Source organism: Rhinolophus ferrumequinum, chromosome 11, assembly GCF_004115265.2.
Source record: "Rhinolophus ferrumequinum isolate MPI-CBG mRhiFer1 chromosome 11, mRhiFer1_v1.p, whole genome shotgun sequence".
Taxonomy (NCBI): domain Eukaryota; kingdom Metazoa; phylum Chordata; class Mammalia; order Chiroptera; family Rhinolophidae; genus Rhinolophus; species Rhinolophus ferrumequinum.
Window position 1 is genome coordinate 4,079,413 of NC_046294.1, and position 15,762 is coordinate 4,095,174.

The 15,762-nt window shown below is 48.0% G+C and overlaps 1 protein-coding gene across 1 annotated transcript in view; it reads left to right on the top strand.

The window, feature by feature from the left end:
• TESMIN (testis expressed metallothionein like protein) overlaps positions 1–15,762 on the top strand; it is a 34,140-nt gene that overhangs the window by 3,123 nt on the left and 15,255 nt on the right. The window contains exons 3-5 of the mRNA XM_033121127.1: positions 2,065–2,185; positions 4,008–4,084; positions 8,392–8,483. Coding sequence (XP_032977018.1) covers positions 2,065–2,185; positions 4,008–4,084; positions 8,392–8,483 — 290 coding nt within the window. The remainder of the gene's footprint in view (positions 1–2,064; positions 2,186–4,007; positions 4,085–8,391; positions 8,484–15,762) is intronic.

Genomic DNA, 15,762 nt, shown 5'->3' on the forward strand with positions numbered 1-15,762 from the left:
TGTCTTTATCTCCATTTTTTTAAAAGATTAATTATTTTATTTTATTTTATTGGGGAATATTGGGGAACAGTGTGTTTCTCCAGGGCCCATCAGCTCCAAGTCGTTGTCCTTCAATCTAGTTGTGGAGGGCGCAGCTCAGCTCCAAGTCCAGTTGCCATTTTCAATCTTTAGTTGCAGGAGGCACAGCCCACCATTCCAGGTGGGAATTGAACTGACAACTTTGTTGAGAGCTCGAGCTCTAACCAGACTTCAGGTCTTAGTAGTAAGGACTGGAAAGCAGGGAGCTTGGGACTCTGGCTGAAAGACTTCTTTTAGCAAAGAGCTGAGATTGCTTTTTCTGAAGCAGCTTTTATTCTGAGCAAGGAGACCTTTGCTGCAAGGCATGCACTTGACTGGGAAATGCTTGAATGAGCCCACCGTGAACTCTGGCTTCGCTGTGGTGAATGCCAGTCCTTGCCTCTGCCTATGGTTCTGCTCAGGCCCACGGGTTCTGAGAGCAGAGTTTTTCCAGGACACGCGGTCCAGGCGAGCAGGATGAGACCTGTTTCCGTTATATCAGACTACGCAGTGATGTCAGCTTCTCCCAGGAAGGGCAGGGCGGAGCCAGGGTCTGCAGTCGACAGAAGTCTGGGGAGTCCGCTCTGAGCCCTTCTCTCAGTTGCATTTGTGTATGTGTATGTGGGAGGAGGGTACAACTTCATCCTCCAAATACAAATGCAATTCCAGTCAAACATGAATGCTGGCGGCTTACCCATGTCAGGGTGAGCTGAATGTCGGACGCAGTGCTCAGCAGCCCCTCGTTAGCACAGGCTCTATGTGTGTTATTTTGGTAACATCGTGTTCGGACTGAATCCAGGTTGTTCCAAGATCTGTGCCTGAGAAGCCGCAGCCCAAAGAACATACCAGTGGCTGTGCGAGACAGGTTTATTGAGACTTATTGCCTGGGGAGAGTCTCTGGTGGCGGCTGCCAGAGGGATAGTGATCCACCCGCAGGTGGAGAAGAAGCAAGGTTACATGGATACAGCAAACAAAGTGTTCCCTGGGATAAATCATCCCGGCGCCTGCACGCGGGCTTCCGTGCACACAGGTCCCAAGAAGCCGGAGACCTTGGCTGCCGGCCAGTTCATCTGCCTCTGTACATGGATCCTTTATGCTTATTTGGGTTTTCCAGTCTAGGAAACCCCAAGGCAACCTAAAGGCAGAAACCACAGCTTCTGTGGGTATCTGTGGTTTTACCATCGCAATTGGAAGCTGTGTGTGGCTAGAAACTATGGTTTCTATTGCATTTATATCATGCCTCAGGCCTGCACCCAGTGAGGGCTCCACCTGTGCTGCTCTTGACTGATGGACTCACCTGGCTCGCTAAGGGTTTATGTATGGTTGGAATCTAACTAGGTGATCTGAGAGTGCTAGTCAGGCCCTGGAAGATTGACATGGATTCTTAGAATTTTCCAGTTCTTGGATTAACCTTTCTAAATTGTACTTGTAGGCAATAAAATTAATGGACATAAAAATAAATCCCACATGTTAGAGAAGGTCCAAGATGGCTGATTAGTGAAAATATTTAAAAAAAAAAATCCCCCGTGTTAAATAATAACGTGCATGTGGCAGGAAAGAACAAGCGTCATAAAGTGAAAGATTATTCTAAGTATGTGACCAGTTACAGACATCCAGTCAGGGGATGGAGTCTTTCTTAGAGTTAACTGGATCTGACCAGGGTGGGGTCGGCGGATGGACACGGTCTCCACTCACGTAGGCCGTGGAGTGAGGGACGGTGAGGGACACTCGCTCGCGTGGGGTCGGTCACCTGTGCCTCGCCCTCCACCTCAGCTGGCCAGACACCTGGAGGGAAAGGCAGAGTGGGCGGCTGCTTTGTCCGCACGCTGACCATCACACGCACATGTCCCTGCAGGGAGAGAGCTCTCAGAACAGGTCTGCAGTGTTCCGTTTTCCATTAAAACTGAAATTCTGGATTGAAGCTGTGTTCTCAGGCTCAAGTTTATTTTGGTTCATATTACTGGATATCTTTTTAAAATGCAACCTGATCATTATTTTCCATTTTAGGTGATATGTCAGTTGAAAGGGGGCACACAAATGCTGTGTATAGACAATTCTGGCACAAGAGAACTGAAAACACTCCATTTGGTTTCTCAGTATCAAGACCAAAATGATTATCCACAGTCAGGTACAAAGTAAATTAAATAATTATTTCATATATATATAAGTTGGGAAGTGAACGTCTTTGCCTTTGTACATGGAGTTAAAGTGAAATAGGCAGGCAGGCAATTTGCAAAGTTCACAGCCCATTTTAGTGAACTAAGGATAGAAAAAACTATCTTTACAGACTAATTTATGTACACTGTATTGCCTGTCCCGTATCCATGGACAGCTGCCCTCTACTTCTGCTAGCTGCAGAGAGCTTTGTGATGCTAACAGGTGACAATTCATACCAACAGTGGGTGTGCTTGGAGGTGCCTGGGCTGAAACACCAACCTTCCCAGATTGGGTGGGCGGTTGACTGGTCAGGTGTGGTATAAACTAAATTTTAATGTAAACATTTTTGTGTAATCAATGAGAACTGTCACACTGCTTTAATCACCATGAGGTCTGAAATAACTACATTAAATGCCGATTTAAACTGTCACAATAGCAATAAATGACATCTAAGTGCTTGATTATACTGACATGCCTTATGAATGATTAAAATGATTAAAAAAGATTAAATGGCATTTTAAGGATTGTATTTACCAAAGTTAGACAGCGATTCCTGGAAACTGGGCATCTCTGTGTGGACATATATATGTCACTGTGCTACTTTAACTCCTGGGTTAACTAGAATATTTCATTATCAGATGATTCATTGACCTTGCCAATAGTTGAAATCAACAGTAAACCCAGATGTCATTTCAATGGACCGTTGAAGTCCAGGGCAAAAAGGAAGATTGCGACTCCTGTTGTATCCTGGCAGTTTCCTTATCCAGAGACAGATAAAATGCCTCCAAGACATTTCCTTTTCCTAAAACGCAGACGCAGAAGCCAGTTGGGTCTTTGGCTACACAGCAGCCGTGGATTTTCTGGCTCTGTTCCCTGTAGGTCGGAGCTGCATCTGACTGTCGACACAGGTGGGGGAGGGTTTCCCCTAATCCTGGTGCATGGCAAATTCTAATGCCTTAGGATCTGCAGACAAAGAGGTTTATATAATGCTCTCCAAATCTATTACCTTGTCATATAATCATAACTGCTCTGCCCAGATATTTGGTATGTTGTGAACATATTAAATATCACCATAAAATAAATGCATGCTGGTACCTCAAAGGATGGGTAAGCCTGGGGCGGGAAGTGTGCCCAGCTGGGTGACTCAGGGGACTGACACATCTCTCCTTCCATTTGGATTCATGAACACGGAGGTTCACAGGCCCTTCGTGTCTCAGGAATGTTTTTCACTGCACCCTTAGGCCAAAGAAATACCTGTCCTTTGTAGTGGTTAAGCAGTTTGGTCTAAATAGCGTAATAAGTATTTACAGCCTAACAACTTAGTATCCAGTTGAAAAAAAGAATACACTTAAATTGGAGGTAGTTCACGTGATGTCCAACAGATGTCGCTGTGCTTTCTTTGAAAATGCAAACTGGCTAGCTGGGCGCTCCAGGTTATAAGTTTAAACTGGGTGGTCACAGCTGGGCACTCCAGGGCACCTTGGCACACAGTTTGGGAACCTGGGTACTGGCTGCATTTTTTAGCAAATAGACTATCGCTGGAAGCTCAGGTTAAGTAGCATTATGACAAAAGAAAAGGATGTAATAAGTAAAAAAAAAAAAAAATGAAAAAAGAAATACATTGACCCAAAAGGTTTTATAGAATAAAAATAGAAATAGGAGATCAGGATAAGTTTAAATGACTTTGCACATGATAATTCCATGACGCATTTTCATTTTTGTACTTTCTTCCATGTGCAAGTGGAAGAGGGACAATATATAGTATCAATTAATTTTAATTGTCTTTCTTACAGATGCCCCCAAACCAATGACTGCTTTAGTAGGAAGGTTTCTGCCTGTACCAGCAAAATTAAATCTCATTACACAACAAGTAAGTCATCGTTTTAGTAAAAAAATATATTTGCGGGTGGCTGGTTAGTTCAGTTGGTTAGAGTGTAGTGCTGATAGCAGCAAGGTTGCCGGTTCAATCCCCGCATGGGCCACTGTGAGATGCTCCCTCCTTAAAAAAAAAAAAAAAAAAAAATATATATATATATATATATATATACACACACACACACACACACACATACATATATATACATGTATACATATATGCATACATATATATACACATATATATACACACACATATGTGTATATATGGGCATTATTGTCCCTTGAGATTTCGATTGTCAAAGTTGGAATTACTCGGGAAATATAATTTAGCCTCCATTTAAAAATCAACAGTGAAACATTTAGCAGGTATCCCACCCCTTCCCCACTACGTCAGGCTCCGTGGGAGGAATGGGGTGAGTGTCAGACGTGGTCCTTGGCCAGACTGCACCTGTGTCTGTGGACGTGTCTCGTGCCCTCCTGCGGCCCCCGGACCATCGTTCTGCCCCGTCTGCTGAACGTGCCCTCGCGGTCCTGCCGTCAGCACGTACACCCACTTGACCTACACTATCCCTCACCTTCCTCACTGCTATGAAAACGCTTCTTTAAAGTTTAAAATGCTTTTATGATTACATTACAGTGTGCATATCTTCAGTATAATTATAAGACAAATGTGCTCTTTTCCCTAAGTCTTGATATCAAACGTCACCTCCCAGAAGAGCCCGTGGCGCCCCACGTACACAGCCGGTCACTGCCACAGGGCCTGTCTCGTTGTCTGCCCAGCGCGACCACTGTTTTGCGTTTGGGGGTTTGCTTGTTTGTGTACATCCATCCCGGGAATGCCAGCCCCACAGGAGCGGGGATCTGGTGAGTCGCTTGTCTCGGTTGCCTGAGAACTGCAGCAAAGCCTGGCGCACACAGGGCATCGCTCCCCCTTCAACAGGCACTTGTTACATTAGCGAGCGAGCATGAAGTGAACCCCCAAAACAAAACACGACTCCACCCTTGTGCCCCTTACATTTTCGCGTGAAAGACACAGAATAAGCAAATCTAAGAAGTCAGTGACATTGTGTCCTAGGAGAGGAGAGGATGGGCTCTGGGGCGGGGGTTTGGTGGGGACAAAGGCAGGTTATAAGTTTAAACTGGGGGGTCACAGTTGGCTCCACTGGGAAGGTGACACAAGTGAAGAATTGAAAGAGAAGAGGGACTGAACCATGTGACTATCACGGGGAAGAAGATTGGGGGGTGGGGGGGACAGCCCAGCACGGGGTCACACCTGCTGTGGAGACAGCGAGGAGGCCAGTTGGGCTGGGATGGCCTGAGCGGGAGGAAGGAAGCCAGGGGAGTCAGACGTGGTGGGAGGACCATGGCTTTCCGTCTGCTCGAAAGGGGGCTGGCGCGGGGGAGGGGGCATGGCTACAGGGGGTGAACCTGCCGTCTAATAATCTCGGAGAGAAATGGGGGTGGTTCAGGCCAGTGGGGACAAACTGCTCGTCAGATGCTTTGAAGGCTGAGCCAGCAGGGTTTGCTGATGGGCTGGGTGTGGGATGTGTGGGAAAGAGGAGTCAAGGAGGGCCCCAAGTTCAGCCTGAACACGTGGAAGGATGGAGTGTCCATCAAGAGATGAGATACTGCAAGTTATGTGAGGGAGACCAAGACTTCCAGTTATTAAATATTAAACTGGAGGCGTCTCTCGGAGAGCCAAGTGATGACGTCATGCAGGGCTGAGAGCTGAGCGTGAGGAAGTTCTGGGCTGGAGGAATGAGGTCGTCAGCATACAGATGGTATTGAAACCACGAGACTTGAGGAGGTCTCGGAGGCAGTGTGCGTAACTAGGGTGAAGTATCTGTTGAGTACGTAGTTCTCAAATGATGCGTTGGCCGGGAGGGGAGAGAGTACTTACTGGTGCAGGAGACGGATGAGGCTAAGCCGTGACCCTGGGGCACCTGGCGAGGAGTCTGGGTTCCTGGTCCCTGCGCGCCGCCTCCCTCCACCCGCCCTGCTTGCTTCGTTGTGTCAGCCCCACTCAGAGGGGCACCTGCAGGCCTCGTCCTCCCACCTCTAAGGTCTCACTCTGGAAATGCCCCTTCAGACCACAGCCTCCTCCCGATCCGGCCTGGGCTGTGTTTATCTCGTCTCCTCCGACTTCCTCTCCACTGTATGGACCTTGGGGCCATTACTTCAGTAGGGCACATGCTGCATCCCTAGGACCCCACTTCCTTGCCAGACCCTCAGTTCTGTACAAGGTCAGACAAATAGGTTCGTGAACTCATCCTAGAAAAAGTGCTCCATACCTCAGTGCTGAATATCACTATGGTCAGCTTTGAAGTACTCCCCTTGGGAAGCTATGCACTGACGCCAGTGCCTAGTCCACCCTTAAAAACAATTTTGGAACTCTTTTTCTGGAATGGCCCTCAGAGCTGTCTTCATATTACCCTTGATGTCCTGAATGTCATCAAAATGTCTTTCTTTCAATATTTCCTTTATCTTCAGGTAAAGAAAAAAATCATTGGGGGCCAGATCAGGTGAGTAGGGAGGGGGTTCCAATGCAGTTATTTGTTTACTGGCTAAAAACTCCCTCACAGACAGTGCCGTGTGAGCTGGTGCATTGTCGTGATGCAAGAGCCACGAATTGTTGGTGAAAAGTTCAGGTTGTCTAACTTTTTCAGGCAGCCTTTTCAGCACTTCCAAACAGTAAACTTCGTTAACTGTTTGTCCAGTTGGTACAAATTCATAATGAAGAATCCCTCTGATATCAAAAAAGGTTAGCAACATTGTTGCAACAAGTTCCCGAACTTATTTGTCCTGGTATGTTCTTCGGAGCCTCGGAGCCTCGCTGCTCAGTGTGGCTCATGGAGTGGGAACATGAGCATCTCCTGGGAGCTACTGAGAAATGAGGCTCTGGAGCCAACCCCAGACTCACTGGGCAGAACCTGCATCTTAGTGAGATGCCCAGGTGACGTGACCAGACCTGCCTTAGGCTTCACGTCCATCACCCTTGGGTGGCCACACACTGCTGAAGAAAAGCCTGGATTCTAGCACAAAGCTGCTCTGGCATTACCACTACGTAGTACCTAGGACACAGCTGGCTCTCTTTCTCTGCTTGACTTTGGGGCTAAATAAGCAAAGGGGAAAATTGTTCCTGCTTTATGCAAAAAATTGCCTCAGCTCTGAGAACTGTGAATTCCTTTCTCCAAAAGAATCAAAGCTCTTTGGACTGCCATGTGGATATATGGTCCAACAAGTCAGTGTCTGGTGACTGTAAAAGAAACATTAGTTACAGTAATTTGTGGACACTTCCCTCCTGTAAACTGAGTGAGAGGAGAGAAGCCACAGCTCTTGGCCAGACCGGAGAGAGGGGGTCCTGGGGGCGAGGCCTCCGTGCAACTCAAGGCGTCTGTGTGGAAGGAGTTGGTCCAGGGAGCTTTCTCAGTGCGCTTGAGCCCCAACAGGCAGCGGTTACACACAATTTAAAAAGAAGCAGAAGATGAGGAAGATGAATAAGGTGGTATTTTTCCCAGGCTGTACTTAAATAAACCTTATTATTAAATTTCAAATTTTCAAGGGAGAACAGAACGAGGATAGGATGTTTAACTGGGATATATAAAAATAATTGCAAAATTAAATTTATCCAGTACTTTTTAAGTTCTTTAAGTTTCTGATGAGAAGAAAATTAGGGCAGTGGTGATTTTGCTACCCTTTCCTTTCCCCTGTCGTCTGTGAGTCGTACTACCGAGTAATATAAAGAAAAATAAATGAGAACCACCAAAGCAAAGGACGTAGGTAACCCAGGGATTATGACATTGCTTTCGAATTTGTTAAAACTGACTACAAAACATATTTTGTTGAATAGATGAAAAAGCGATTGCTAATGAGACTTCAGATGTCAAGATCACTTATATTATACACAGGGATATAATAATAAAGGACATTTTTAGCTTATAGAAATTTATAATTGAATTTAGTTCACAATTTGTAGTTCATAAAAATGAAAAAGGTATCTGTGACAATGTCCGTGGGCAGCCGACTGACAGCTGTGTGGATCGCTTGCCAGCTGGACGGTGGCCTGGCCCAGCAGCCATTTCCCTCTTTGTCCCCGCCCCCCATGGCCAGGGCCCTGCCCACCCTGCACAGCTAGGCTGGAGTCTGCTCAGGGGTTAGTGGAATCGTCTCGGTGACGAGGCCCACATATTGTTGTAAAGCGCTAGAAGGAAAGGGCTTGTTTGGGTACCTAGGGGCTAGCTGGTTGGAGTGTGTAAAACATGGACTGATGCAGTGTTTGCTTGCCTTGACTCTATACAGCTGGACAATGGAGCCTTACCACCCATCGTCAACGGGTCTTCTTTCCCTTCGGGACCGGCTCTTCCAGGACCACCCAAAATAACATTGGCTGGGTAAGGATCAGAGCGATCGGTGTCACTTATTGTAGTAAGAGTTTAAGAGGCTCTTGGGTACATTTGTGATTTTCGTCTAAGTTATAAAATTAGCTTTCCCTGCCACCTCATGACTCCGAAAAGACCCTGCGTTGAGCAGTGCCACTAGCAGTGCCACCAGCAGTGTCCCTGTGCGTGTCTGGCTGGTCGTTGCCGGCGGGCTCCCGCTCTGTCTGCTGCCTGGTGTCAGGGTCTCGGCGGCTCGCTGCTGTTCACAGCTCTGCCTTGGTTCCACATTGGGTAACCGAGCTGTCCTGTCTGTTTTTTGCTGTCATCAGTGTACGTAAAAGCGTGGCAGTCACCTTACATCGGTGGTCGTCTGAGTGCGCCTGTCCTGTGAGGTCCACATATGCCCAGGGACAGGGGCCGGCTGGGGCACACGGTCTCCAGGCGCACGTGGGCTGCACCTACTTACTGGGACCTTGTCTTGCCGTTCATTGTACAGTGGTGCCTGTGATTGTAACTAATGAAACTAACCAAGCTGGTTGAAACTCTTCGTAGAGTTAACATTCGTGTGCTAACCGTGGACGGGGGCAGCCCTTTCTGCTCGTTGAGCCCTTTGTTGGTTCTGGAGATCATTCTGCTCCTGCCCCCCCGGCCCCCCCCCAGGATTTTGCCACTCATTCTGATGCAGTGTATATCCCAGGGCCTGGCGGAAATCAGACCTAGCAGTTTACAAACTGTGGGTATGGCCTCTCGAGCCTCTGGCGCCTGCAGATCTCTGCCCTCAGCCGTGTCTGATGCGCTACGTGAATGCGGCAGAGTCCTGTGGTTGTACTGGGATTAGGGACAGTCCCCGCTGCCCTGACACTGCAGTGGTGGTTGCTCGTGTGATTTGCTGCCTCCATTTTAGCAGTTGTTCCTTCTGCTGGCTGTACTACTGCCCCACGTCCTCTGCCAACCTACAGTTAATTGAATACAGTGAGTCGGTGTGGAGGCATTCTCCTTGCTTCGCTGTCTTGGTGGGATGGCACAGAGGGGAGGTGCTTGCTGTGATCCTAACTGGTCCTGTCGTCATGACCCTCAACATTTCTGGACCAGACAAAACTACGCAAGCAACTTGCCGGTTCTGCTGGTAGCATTACAGGTTCCACGGCATGAACTAAGATGTCACGATCACTTTATCTTCTTGTAACCTGGGAGCACCTACCTGTGTGCGTTAGTACGTCCAGAACACTGGTGGGAACACGGCTCCTAAGCTGCCCTTCCAGCGCGTGCTGTCACAGCTATAGCGCTCTGAGGCCACCGAGGCCAGAGGCGTTTCCATTGTTCTCCCTCCCCTCCTTCCCCACCCCTTCTTCTCCCGTCTGCCCTGGGTGTCTTCAATCAGTCACATATTTTTCTTTATTTTGGAGTAATTATGTAGGTCTTAAAAGATTTTTCTGTTACAAGTGATGTGCCAGGAACAGTATGAGCTTGGTGTTTGCAGTTTTTGCTGCAAATAATGACTTGATAGACACCTGTGTGCTGAATCAGCCCTGGTTATTTTTCTCTGGACGTCGCCGGTGCTGACAGCAGGCTGGAGTCCCCACCGGTCTGTTTGTGGTAAGGGACCCATCAGGAGGCTGGTTGCTGCTGGTTTCGTTCTGTGTGAGTCCCGACCACGGTTGACGAGCTGAACCTCGTCACCTCTTTAGATACGTCATTAGCTTCCTTTCTGACTTACACAGAGCAAGATCAAACTAGGTCTGGAGACATCAGAGAGGAACTCTGTCAGCACCACGGGGCTCAAGTGTGTCTAACCTAGTAGATGGCGTAAAAGCAGGTCGGCTCGGGCCTCCTAGCCGCGGTCCACGCAGGTGAATTCACCCAGTCATCGGTCCTCAGAGTCGGGTGGAGAACTGGCTAACTTATTAACTAGCTTATCACATTAATAAAAGTCCTCTTCATAACAATCCATGTCCTGTTCTTCTCTATAGCTTTAATAATCTGATAATCAGGTGTTAATGTGAATTCCGATGCATCATTGGTGCTATTATTTTTGGTAACATAATGAAGATTATAATAAAGAATATTCATGATTCTGCTTCTCTGGACATTTTTTCCTTAAAGATGAAGTCATGACTCATTGTGGAACAGTTGTTTTACAATGCTTTTCTGAGGCAGAGCTGTCCTGCTCTCCTCTAACTCTTCAATTTTCGGATCGGCATAAGAGGGTAGTCAAATATTTTTAGAGCCGTGGAAGTTCTTTCCCAGGGTGGCTTCCATTACGATCGACTTGTCTGCTACTGTCCGCTCACCCACACTGTGCTCGTTCCACATGTGCTCTTGGTTCGTGCTGTTATTTCAACTGAAACGTCCTGTTGACCAGTAATGGAAAACCTCACAGCCTTAAAAGTTGATGTCAGGTTTTACCTCCGTCACGAGTATTTGGAGTATTTTGTTCTGTTTTAACTTCTTCTGTCTATATACTATTCTGTCTCTGAATTTTATACCATTTACGATCAGGATCAAGCAACTTGACTATTGATTATATAGTATCTTCCGTTCTCTAATGTTTCAATTGTGTGTATCTCATGTCCCCAGTGACTTGGTGGATTCCTCTAGGACAGGCACCGCAAATTAAAAAGTGTGTATTTTTTGGTGTTCCTGGAAGCACTTATCACAGTCCTGGCCACATGACGTCCCTTAGTAGATGGCTGTTGGCATCTTCCTGACACTATAGGATCTCACTGAACTATACTTTGTCCTTCCACAGTTACAGCACAGCCGCCGCTAGGATGTCTCCTCGTGCCGCCGCCCGTGTTTAGAGGAGTTTTCGTTCCTGTGGTCAGGGAGGGCCAGGCTGCCCTGTGCTCCTTTTCAGGGGCAGGTGTGAGGGCCAAGGGAAAGGGCAGCGAGGAGGTGTCCCCACCCCCTCCCCCGAACAGCTCATGTCTGATCCACTGTGGAGAGCCAGGGGGCAGCATAGCCAGACCTGCCACCTCTGGGCACCCATGAGGGCAGAAGCTGCCGTTCTCCTATCTATAAAGGGAAAAGCGAAACTAGATGAGTAATAAATCCATGTAGTGTTCACTGACATAGTTTGGATACATTATGTTAAAAATAAGAGACCTCTCCAGGAGAAGTAACAATTAGCAACTTGTAACAATTAACAATTAGTAACAATCAGGTACCATTAGCTTTTCTGAGGGGCGAGGAAGGAATGTCACTCAACAGAAACATAGACAGTGAGAATAGCGGTGGAGGCCCCATAAGTCAGGCACGTCAGAGCAGAGAGGAAATTCAGGATCGACCTCAATCCTGACTCAAGACAGTTGTGTGTGCAATGGCAGAGTCCAGGGCAAAGGGCTTTGGCCAGCACAGTCTCTCCAGGGCACTTGTATTCATTATAACACATAGCGAAAGAGCCAGAGCAATTCCTGTGCTCCGTGTGGTAGCAGGAGAGGTCGGTCAGCACTGAGTGTGGGCCACCACTCACTGGTGTGGGAACCCGACCGACGCGTGCCTTGGCCGGAAGCAGCCAGTGGTTGAGGAAAGGCAGCCCCAGGGCACACGTCATCACCAGGGCACGTTGCACGATGAAGTGGCCACACACGCCTGGGAAGAGCCCTTGTCACAGCTGCTGTTTCTGCACACGTGCCTCTCCTTTTCACCCTAATCTCGCAAACTTCTTACGTTACCAATGTTCAGAGTTCTCTCAGTGAGCAGCCTGTCTGAGCAATGCGTGGGGACTCTCCTGACTTGTAACCCAGCAGCCAGGACACGTTTGTCTTCCTTTCATGCCCCTGAAGGTGGCTTCTGGGCTAATTCTCACAAGAGCAGTTAGGAGGGAGGTCCCCAGGGGCCACGGGATCCACTCGCAACACACTTTGAGGTTGTTGGTAATATTGCAATGGGGCAGCTCTAGTTGCTGCAGCAGTAGGAACGTGGATCAGCTATTGCTCTCAGACTTTCTGGTAGTGTTCAGATTTTAGAAAATACAAAAAATAAAACCACCAAGAGCTATTTGGTGGTGGGAGAGTGGGGGGGAGGGGCACACACAATAGAGGTTTAAGCAGAACCGGGGAAGAAACCCCCGGAAGACTTCTCAGGGAGGGGAGAGCAGCAGGCCTCCCCCGCTCCCCCCGCACCCCCAGTAGGCTCTCTGGGCAGCAGGCTGGAGTTGGCATTTCATGATCAGGCACCTGTAAATAGTACCTCAGCACCTGCTGAGACCTTCAGTAATTGTTCAAAAACACCACATGCTTAGCTAAGTCTCTTTTTAAAGAGTAACCATCTGAATACATTTTCCTTTTTAATCTTTATAGAGTAACTCTTAGTGCATGGAACACAAACTCTAAAAAGCCATGTAACTGTACCAAATCCCAGTGTCTGAAATTGTAAGTAATCACAAATCCTTCATTATTAAATAGAAATAAGGTTGTTTAGAAGTCAGTAAGTGGGGCAGAGCCCAGACAAACCTGAATGGCTAGCAGGCTTCAGGCCGCGGCCAACGGAAGCCACGCGTCACGCAAACCCGCTGCGGCTGTTTTGGTGTCACCCTGACCAAGTGACTTAGTACAGGACACTGTCTATACCCCAAGTGGTGTCATTTTCTTGGGTTTGCTTTACGTCCTGTAGCACATCAGACAAACACGAAGCACGGCCTCCTTGTTCAGCATTAACTGTAACCTTTCCACTTCCTAGTTTTTAAAAGTTTGATGAATTGGTTTACTCTATATTGAATTTTCTCAGAAACATTCATTCATCCGCAGGGATGCCAGCTCCCAGGAGGCTCGGGGGTGGGGGCAAATAGTGCAGCAGAATCTTGGGCCCCGGGGTGGGGTGGGGGACAGTACAGCTAAAATAGGAGCTAGACTGAATCACCACGGTTGTACTTGAACTTTCTCTCCCACCCCGCCAAGTGCAGCCTCTGTCGTTCGTGTGTGCACACTGCTCTCGGCTCCTGCTACGGGCGGCTCACTGTCCCGAATGCTCAGCTAGCTTGAAGTTCCGTGTTGGAAGGGGGGCTGACGGCCGCGGCCTGGAGTCGAACGACCCTAACCACCATCTCCACGTGATTTTCCCTTGCAGAGCTCCTGCTGAGGTCACTGAGAGTCCCGTGTCCCACATCACGGGACAGTGATGTGGGGGTGTGGACGTGGGTACAAATCCAGAAGCCCGTGGAACTTGGTTCACAGCACAAAACTGAAAAAACAAATTGTTGTTTTAAAAAAGTAATGCTGAAATTTAGGGTTGACTGTCTGCAGACACGTGAGCTGTCATTGGTTTAGTCTGGGGAGGCAAGCCGTACGCCTCGCTGAATGTTGGAAACGCCATGAGACATCTGGTCAGGGACTGACAGTGCAGCTCGGGGACAGCAGGAAGGAGGACAGCAGAGGGAAAAGCCTGGACCATGTGACCTTGTCAAGCAGAGTGGCCTGCCCCGATGGACACTTCTGATGCGGTGGAGGACAGGTGGTGGTGTCTAGAGCGGACAGAGCCAGGAGGGGAGGGGAACCCTCTGGATGGGGGCTGCTGAGCTGCCGGCTGGGTCTGGGGCCCGGGGAACAACCCGCGAAGCCTGAGGAAGGTGTAGGCTATAACTGGGGACAAAGTGAGGTGACCCCTAAGGACTTGGAAATCAGATGAGCAGCCAAGAAGGGTTTAACTTATTGATGACCTCACAATGGAAGGCCCAAGAGATAGCTTCTTGGCCTTGAAGCAGCTTTCCAGATTAATGGGTGCTGATACACGAAAGAAAGAATTGTCACGGGGGCTTGGTCAGCCTAGGAACAAAGGTAAAGGAGGCGGAGTGAGTCCAGTGCTGCCCAGAAGGAGGCAGTGTCTCTGGGGCACGTGGGCTCTGCCGTCTCCAGGGAAGCACTGCGTGTGGGGGTGCGGATTGCAGCCCGCTCATTACGCTGTGACTTTCCATGCTCCGTGTGCAACCGTCTTCCTGACGATGTAGCCTCCTCAGGGGCTCCAGGCCAAGCCTAAGCAGCGTGGGGCCCAGGATACAGAGGATGTGAGCACAATGGGCACAGGAAGGGGACGTTATTTCCACCGCGAATTAACACCCAGTATCCTGACCCGTGCCTCGTGGATGGTTGGTGTCAGCCCATCACGGAGAAACTGATTATCTCTGGAAATACTGTTTTTGGAAAGGCGGTGTGAAGTCACCCAAGCAGAGCCACCTGCGAGGTGACAACACTGCCTTGTCTCTCCATATGTGCCTCAGGTACTCCTGCAAGAAAACTGGCACAGGAGCCAATGTAGGAGCGGATCGCCAGGCTGGCTTCACCAGCCAGTGCAGCGCGATCGCCATTGACAGCTTTCAGTTTTCTTTGGCTTTTTACTGCCCCCAGCTACGTCATGTTCTCAAGGCAATAGGACATAATTTTCTTAGGGTGCCTGTGTCCTACTTTACTGGGAGTCTCTACTGGATAAAAGTCAAGAGGGATTTCTACTAATTGGCCATTAATAAAGAGAAAAACATGCTACCATCTTTTTAAAAAATCAGAGCAGTACCTACACATGGGTAAAAATTGATGACTTTGGCGGATCACAGTAGGAGGTATTCATACCCATCACAGTGAGAGGTATTAATACAGGGCTCCACCTCTCCTTAGTCTCTAGACTGGTCCCCAGCAGCGCCCTTGTACCGACTTCCGTTTTCAGGCTTTCCGGAGCTTTCCTCCACGTCTGTCCCCTCTGCTGCCTTCCTGCTGTGGTAGGCGAGGGGTTCCGTCTCTGCACTCATCCCCCCTTCTCCTTCCTCCTCCAAAGAGAGGTAGAGCCAGCCTCCTACCTTAGCTCCTTTCCTGGTTACCCTTGAAACTTTAAATACACTTCAGATTTTGTTGTTGTTCCATTAGCCATAAAATGTTGGTAATTATTATTAAATGATAAAAATAATCTGTAATTAAAATGGTGTTGATATAAACTTAATAAAAAGGTAGATAAATGTTTTGTGATTTATTGAAAATGTATTGATTATTGAAAATGATTTTAAGATTTTTGAAGTAGTTCACTTCTACCTTCTCATCACTGTTGGATATGCCTTTCTTAATTGTTTTTCTGCATTTTAAACATTGATTTGCTTCATACTCAGTTTATGAGCGCATTGCTTGGGAAATGCTTTTGTAACAGGACCTTTTGCAATACAGGCTGTATCGTCGTAAGTCTTAAACTGTGAACCTTTGGCACAATTACATCGAGTGGCAGGAGCCCTCTTCAGTAGGTGGGCATTTCACATGGAATGGGTTCTGTGTTTTGAGTATAGATTTTTTCAGGACAGTTTTAATTAGCCCTTTCA